Below are 8,830 nucleotides of genomic sequence, written 5' to 3' on the forward strand. Positions count from 1 at the left end.
TATCATAAGCGTGATTATCATGTTTTTGATACAATATCATAAGCGTGATTTTCATGTTTTTGATGCAATATTTTATTTTTTTTGTATTTAACGTAGCCTAAATTAAGAGGAGCAAATACAATGGCCCGCTCTAACAACCAGGGCTACATCTCATCCTCGAGTTTCTGAAGTTCGTTAACAGTAAAACTCACATGACTTTGGGAGGTTATGGCAATCACATAAAAGGTTGTAAGTAATAACAGTCGAATTACTCAAAAGCAATAACCTTACCTAAGTGACGTCTCAAGAAATTACACTTCGACAGGCTAACAACCTAACAAGTTACGACGTTAATTGCTGTCTTAATTGCGACAGCTTATGACCCATACGCCACGTGGTGGTCACAATCGCACTGGAGTAATAATTTATCATTAGTCTCTACACGAACAGAAGTCGTAGGCTGCCAAATACGTTAGTTAGCATCAATGAATGCTGTTAGTTAGCACCAATGACTGCTAAAATAACATAAGCGCCCACGATAATATTAGAACAAAAGGATACTAAAATCGCTCGCAAAAACTGTCCAATTTTGGTTTTTAAGGCGTTTTCCTGGTAGAAACGTTCCAGAGTTATACTTTCAATACACAATCTTGAAATAAAATCTTCTGACGAGAAGTCTTCTGAAAGTTATGCTTACGTATGATATGCCAAAATGTAATACATTCCAAGAAACTCGCATAATACTGATTATCACTGTTTTACAACTAGCTTAACGTTTATTAAACGATGCCGAATGCGATATTTGATAGCGAATCGCCTTTATATTTGACTTTTTGTTACGCCTTGCTGAATGGAATATCACGAAATGCATACATTAAACACAAGTTTCGAGAATATAAAAAACTTACAATTTCACATTAGAGCAAGATACTACGAACCAGTTTACAGAAAATATACTTGATATGATTGACAATGGCATTTAGTTCCAGAAATAATTACATCACAAACATTGACGTATAAACCAGTGGTTCTTAAACTTTTCAGACAGAGCTCTTCTCCCACTTGTTTGTGATACTTGAAGTCCTCAATACATAGATCAGTTTAAAAAAAAAAGCCAATATGTAACAGTCGGTAAATATGAAACGTTAGTATTCCATAGCTTCAAATAGATATGCAATAAGTAAATATACGTAGTAACATAAATGTGTGATACTGCTTATCTATTAGCAAAGAATATATATATATATATATATATATATATACACACACACACACATACATACATACACACACACACACACACACACGCACGTACTATTAACCTTACCTCCCACCCACCCCACCTCTTCCACAGGATACATTTCGCGCCATCCCTAGGGTGTTGATCTAGACTACAGGTCTATGACAATTTAAGACAAATAACTGTAAACCCCGATCTTAATATGTTACGTCAAGTTGCAGCTTTAAATGCTACTAGTGTCATACATAATACTGAGCTAAGAAATGTGTGTTTTATATTCAAATGCACGAATTTGTGGTACGCTGCGAGAAGTGGATAATCTTGTTACAGAGGGCGCACTAGTCACACATTTATCACGGCTCATAGCCACACGTAATGACACAATTACTGCCCCTCAAACAGAAGAGAGTTTCAGCTAATGGGCAGATAGTAGTGGCCCGACATCACAAGCCCCTCGCGTATGTTGGTCAAAATATTCAGAAATAGCACAACTAGCCACCACAAGTTCGGTCGACTTTTTTTGGAATGTCCAAGTCAACACAAACATAACACACCGACCATACTTTAAAATGACAAAATTTTAGTAGTCCACAAAAACATCAATATAATGCAATGAAACTTTCAGGTAATATTCCATACCATAATCATTTTATGTTGCCTTAGAAGTTTAATTAGTAATTCTGCGAATCATTCTTTCGTGCACAATATTCCATGACCACTACGATCTACATTATTTATTATTTATCTTGAAAAAGCTGTTTAAGTACAAACTAATTGTAGTCGCACTTGCAAAGTCAAATATATTAAAATAATCCCTTCTTCCTCTTGAAGAATATAACTAAGTGAAGTTGTTAAACTCGAGCACTTCAACTTTCATTAAATAGGCATACTTCTACGTCGGCCGTAGCTTAACGTTCCTGGACTGTGACTCCGAGGGTTTACGGTTCGCGTCCTGTCGCTATAGAACCGCGCTCTGCACTGTGGAATCGTGGTGGGCTTATGAAAGTGACGATCAGATTCCACTATCTGGTCAGATAAGAGTAGCCTAAGAGGCGACAGTGGACGCTGCTGACTAGCTAGCTTAGCTGTCTTACTGTTCTACCAGTTTAATTATAGACGGCAATACATGATGCACAGATAGCCCTTTTTGTATCCTTACGCTAAAATTCCGAAAAGAACAGTAATTGTGGTATTATTTCTGTCTATGGAAATGAAGTGTAAAAGTAATAGCTGTGAAAAACCTACCTTCTATATAATGCTGGCCACTAGAGACTGGGATACCATTTGATAACGTGCCGTTGTTCATGATAGGAATAACCTTTGTTTCTGGCAACGGATAGCTGCTCCCTTGTTGAAAAAAATCGTCAAACTCCGGCATACATACGGATTCATATAAATTTGAAGGGACGTTTTCTAGTTTAACTCTTTCCTTGTCCACTTCTATAAGAAAGATAACAACACTTTCAATGAATTCAGGTTTAAGAGTTTTGTTCAATAAACTACCGAATCATTATAAACACATTTTTACTTTGCTGAACACATTTCAACATTCCCTTTTAGAAATTAAGTGACAATTCATAGTTATTACCTGTCGTAGTTGTTTGGAAACGATGTTTCGAGTTAATAATCACAGTTTCTTATCAGTACAGTAAATGATACTCCAAAAGAATACTACACAACGAGGATGGGGGCCGGTTTCATATTACAAACGTACAAGTAAACCCTACGATCACGAGTTTAAATCATCCTGTTATACTCTCTATTTTAACAAACAAAGTACTAATGTAAATGTCTTGGAAATTAACTTTTTTTTTCCTTTCGTATTTTTTGGCGTCTAATATTTGATGACCTCAATTTTTTTTTATAAGATATACTACCCATAACAAACCAAATAATTTCTCTATGAAACTTAGTTACACTTCAAAATTTCACATATTAAACAACATTCTAATTCGGCAATATAGAGACAAGCATTTCACCTGGAGCGTTTCGTCATGAACACAACAGTTTTAGCACACTGAGCTCTCAACAAGTGTTGTACGCCATTAAAAGAGAAAGACGTCAACATATTCAGCTTACAAACACAAATATATCCTCCAGATTCATAAAATTAAGTAAACGTCTTTTCCACGCTCGCATCTAATAATATTGTTTTACTAACCAAACCACGCAATTACAATATAGTCACAGAAGGTGATTGTTCAAAGGTTAGTTAATTAGAGTAGCTTTAAAAATAGTCTCTGTAATTGCTTACGTGGTTAAATATAATTAATAGTTAATAACTACTTTGCATCTTTCTAGTTTTAATAAATATAAGGTAGAATATAATGCAAAAAACTAACAAGGTATATTTAGACTACTAAATAATATTAACATATATTCACCTATATTTCCTCTAAATGTTTGTATTCTGTGTGTATCTAAGTGTGTAAAAAAGTCATAACTGAACAAAATAAAAAATATTTTGTTTAAACCATGACCAATGACAAGATATTTGGGTAACGCAGAATATTTGTAAACAATAAAATACTATTTTCAAGATAGTGGAGTTGTAACTGGCACATTTATAGACTTGTCTTGCCAAAAAGAAGGAACAGTTAAGAATTTTACTAGTAGACAGAAAGAAAAAAAACAGCATGCTTTAAATTATCAACTGTAAATTGCCTATGCTTAATAGTGTTATTAATATTTTGAAGTAATGTCGTTAGGACCTTAATCCCAATAGTTTGGATTCGGCCGGTATTTTTGGAAGCCAAGACTTTTTACACCCGAGTGTCTGGTCCAGTCGGCAACCATATAGGACGAGCATGTTCAGCGATGGGATTCGAACTCGCGACTCTTTGATGGCAAATCGAGCGCCCGAACCACCAGACCATGTTAGGCCTATTTGAGTGTCAATCTGGTATTATTGAATGCAGCCCTGTTTGTTTATGTAATATTATTTAGATAGAGCTTTTTTTTTTCTTAAGAAATCTTTAACTTCATTTTGTGCTTTTCTATTCCCAGATTACTCTACGAGCCTAAATCCAGCAAGGAAACTTTGTGAAACGAAGAATGGTTATAGAAACGAAAATTACACCAGTCGAAAAATGATTAAATAAAGCATGACGAAATATTACCAAATGATGTCAAACTAGAGGATATGCATGGAGCTGGAATGATGACTTGGAACACTGGAGCTATTTGGACACTTCAGTTTTGATTTCCCTTGATTTAAAGAACAGAGGAGTTCCGATAGGTTACCAAACTAAACGTTAGCCGAAAACATCTCGTCACCTGTCCACGAGCAACCTCCCGTCATCTAAGTTACCGGAGGACTAAAGTGAAATTTACCCTAGTTGTCATGTGGTACACAAGTGAAGTACAAGTCGTATACCACTTCTCTATTCATTGGTTGATATTTTGATGTAAAGAGAGGAAAGAGGGAGGTGTGAAAGGAAAAGTTACGCTGAATCATTCAGTAGGGCCATATATGAATTGCGGTATACAGGATGCACTAAGTGAGTAATATACCAATGGAATGTTTACACAGTTACGGAAGGTTTGATAAACACAGAGTACCGGATAGAAAATATAGAACTGGGAATTACGATATGTTCGCGATTTGTCTCAGTCAGTCACATAAACACCGTACCAAATGAATTCAAACTTAGAACCGGAACAAAACTTTTGTTTACAGATATAGATGCTAGCCACAGATACCGGCGATTGTGGAAACTAGTGTGATATAAAGATCTGTGTGAGAATATCTATGAAAAGCAGGTGTCACAATTTGATGTTTGACAAACGACCTGTATTTAACATGTCCATAAAATGAAGGCCAATAATAGGCCATATTACATATATATATACACACACACACACACATACGCGCTGCGTCCGGTGTGTCTTGGTACGGATTAGTACGAAAAAGTTTAGTTCTCCAGCCAGCTGGTTGAGATATGACTGGATGCCTTATTTTTGTGAACAATACTTTGTTGGCCTCGTTTCTAGACTGAGATCCCACTTGATTATGTTGCTTACTGTTGCCCGGGTCACGTGGACGGCTTTTGCCATTGACCTTTGTGCTTATGGATCCTAAACTGTTACAAGACGTTGCACCTTTCTTACCACGGCTGGGATAGACATTTTTCAATTTTCTTTCAGGATGATGCTGGTGGTCTGAGTTTTTCCCATTTTCCCTTGTTTTCAAATATTATTAAGTAAAAGGGTCTCGAAAATTCTAAGTCCCCGATCTGAACATATTAAGATCTGAGTGTATGAATAACTTAAGTCTGAAAGGGCTATTACATACCTGTCTCAAAAGTGTAATAAATTTTTGGTAGCCTTAAACTTTCTACGAAACTACAATATCGAATTGTAGTTATGAAAAACGCTGTTTTACCGCGATTCTATATCGGTTGTGGTTATCATGTGATTTGGCGACTTGCATAATCAAGATCGTTTTGGTATACTATACTCAATAACGTAATTTCAGTATGATTTCGATGTACACGTGCTTTGATTTGTTGGTAAAACATAAACCTTGTTAGATATATATATACGAATGTTCATTTTAAGTTTAATACGAGAGTAGTATTTAGTTTATATTGTGCAAGCGTTAAAGTACGTTAGTAAAAGTGAAAAAAGTGAAATTAGACTGTGTGTGGGTTTAGCCGCAACGCGTGATTTCTAAATCGAGTTTCATAGCTTGTATTGTAATAACAGAGATAGAGGAGAATAATTTGTCTTGTCAATTGGGTTCTACAGAAACTAAACCAGCCTGTGTACACTTTTGACGTAAATTATAATTATTTAAAGCTCTGGATACAAGTGTGATAACCAATGGCGTAACGAATTTTTGTACACAAGTTTAACTTGTTTGGAATACATTATTTTAAAACAAGTGGATTGTGTACTGTCCGTTTATTTTTGAAATTTATAGCCAAAAAGTCACAGACACCTACTGCAAAGAATCACGGCGCTATAAAACCTGACAAACCTATTGTTACAATTGTCTGTTTGACTAGCAATTCTACGCTTTACAAACTGTACAATGGTGGGTTTTTAACACATTACCTTTTTCATACAGTTTAACACGCAGAATTATTATGATTTTTTTTAATAGACATTATATTAACGGAGCCAGGATTTGTATTTTTTTCGATCTTGCGTTATTATCATATAACTTTTAAAAAATACATCTTTTCTTTGATAAACTGTCTCATAGTTTAATAAAATAAATCTGGATGTGTAGATGCTAATTACTAGTAAACATAAATACAAACACAAAAACAATAAATAGAACATTCGGTTAATAATTTCCCGTGAAAAAGTTCTAGCATCATTTCCTGTTGTTACTTGTCATTCCCAATTCACAAGGTTTCAAACTCGTACAAACTAATTTCAGAAAGTCACTCGAGTTAAGTTCCCTTTATTACAGAGTACTTTATCATTTAAAAAATAATTTAGTTTCATTTAGTTCGGGTTCAAGGGTCACGTATATTCATATGATAACCTCTTTTGCGTAACTCAATAGCTTTTGATACTTGTAATCCATTCATTTTTTCATAAGACGTAAATAATACACATTCCTTATTTGATTTAAATATATTCTAATATGACGTATTTCATTTACGCTACATACTGTTTATTTTCTCCTGTTATTTTTTTTGTACTCAAATTATTTGCTATTGTTTATTATAGATTATGTCACATTTTTGGTGTAATTACGTATTTTTGTACCTCTAGCTTACCGAATTATAGAATTTTGAAACGTGTAATAAATACTAAACGTAATTATGTTCGTATTTTGATATTTGTTTTTCTAAATAGCAAACCGCATAAATGAGAAACGACGTATTCAATTTTCTACAAACATGTAAACATCTCAAACATTTTACAAAAATATAACATAGTAATATATACTTTAGGTTCTTAACCAGAAAATGTTCTCTTGGTGCTCATTCTTACCTTTCTGTAGTAATTCTAAGTGTTCCCACAAGATGTCTCCCATGAATGGTGGAGCACGTGCTAGAAATGGTTCTTTACCCAGGGAACACATCTCTCTCCCTTTCATTTTAAAGTTTTGAAGGTTAACTCCTTCCAGACTGAATTCCTGAATTGCCCAATTTAACCAGTGAGTGACATCCATTTCATTCCACTCTCGAGGGTCTGTGTTAATAAGAAAAAGCATAATTTGAATGTTGAACAAGTCAGGAAAAAAAATCAAGGTGTAAAGTGCATAAAAGTCAAGTGTATAAGTTTAAGTATTCTTCTCAAATGAAATAAGAGTTTGGGACAAATACAGGTCAAATTGGTTTGTTTACTGCTAAGTGCAAAGTTATACAAAGGGCTTTTTTCACTGTGGGGTACTGAATCTCGAATTTTAGCGTTAAGCTCTAACGCTTTCCGTTTAGCCACCTTATTAGGACATACTGAAATCAAAAACAAATACATAATAAAAGGAAACACAGAATGTGTACATATACCATTATAGAATTTCAAATGGCAAAATTATTCCGAGTTAGATGATACGTTTAAGAAAAAAATTTCCGGCACGTATGACCTCACGCGCAACAAATGTGTCACGTATATATATTATAATAGTTTAGTTTCGAATATCAAGATTTGTTGTTTTTGTGTGAAATGATATATTTTTGGTTTCTATCGAAACATATTTGTTTGGTAAATTTTTGGGAGACATTATTCTAATTTCTTTTAGAATAAAATAGTAATAATCTAGCCATGTTTTAAGACCGATACAAGGCGTCGAGGCGCATAGAATCGGGTGCGTATTGGCGTTGTTGTATTATATATGCTAACACTTCGAAAGGTACACGTGTTATTTTTACTAGAAAAAAAAAAGGCAAATTTATTTGCATTTCAAATCAACAGCTATTCAACTCCAGTCATATTTACCGTTTAAACCTGGCTGAACGTTTCTCCGACATGTTTGTTTTACGAAGTAGTACGATAGGACTAATTTCACGTGGAAACAGATATTAAACTGTTTCGAAACGATCTCTTTTAACTTATATAATTACTTTACTACACCACTGTAAGAACTTTGGTCAGTTGCTGTATTTAGGAGATTTAACCACTTCAAAAAGAAATTCCAGAGTTACATACAGGTACAATATATATTCCAGTGTAATTACAGAATCAAAAATTATTCAATATCCGTGCTTAATAACTTGTAACGGTTTTACTGATATTTTACAGAGTACATTAGAGTCATGCTTCATGTGATTTCATACACAAATCGTTAACACTTAAAGATACAATTAAATTAAATTCTGTTTGGTAACACTCTACGGATATCGTACTTTACTACGTTTTTACGTGTGACTTACGAGTGTCCTTTTTTAAATGTGTTATAATAACATTTTGGTAGATCTTGCTTTGCCCACCAAGAGTATAGAAACCCGTTTTTTTTTTTTAGGTTTATAGGTCATGGGGGGCAATTTGTTTTAAAATAGCACAAGCAGAAAATTGCACAATATATATTTAAATATTTACAAAATTGGCAGATGTGTACACATTCAAACCAAAAATATTAGGAATAATTTTGAACATACAAAATAAGAAGTATTATTGTCTATTGTTAGGCACAAAGCTACACAATTGGCT

General features: G+C 34.1%; 1 protein-coding gene across 3 annotated transcripts in view; it reads right to left on the minus strand.

Moving 5' to 3' along the window:
* Positions 1-8,830, minus strand: part of LOC106463041 (ETS-like protein pointed) — an 89,091-nt gene that overhangs the window by 15,959 nt on the left and 64,302 nt on the right. For all 3 annotated transcript variants that reach the window (XM_022390450.1, XM_013923011.2, XM_022390451.1), the window contains 2 exons: positions 7,172-7,372; positions 2,465-2,659 (listed from right to left, as the gene is read on the minus strand). In XM_022390450.1, the coding sequence (XP_022246158.1) occupies positions 2,465-2,659; positions 7,172-7,372 (396 nt within the window). The remainder of the gene's footprint in view (positions 1-2,464; positions 2,660-7,171; positions 7,373-8,830) is intronic.

Source organism: Limulus polyphemus, unplaced genomic scaffold (genome assembly GCF_000517525.1).
Source record: "Limulus polyphemus unplaced genomic scaffold, Limulus_polyphemus-2.1.2 Scaffold1310, whole genome shotgun sequence".
NCBI classification, from domain to species: domain Eukaryota; kingdom Metazoa; phylum Arthropoda; class Merostomata; order Xiphosura; family Limulidae; genus Limulus; species Limulus polyphemus.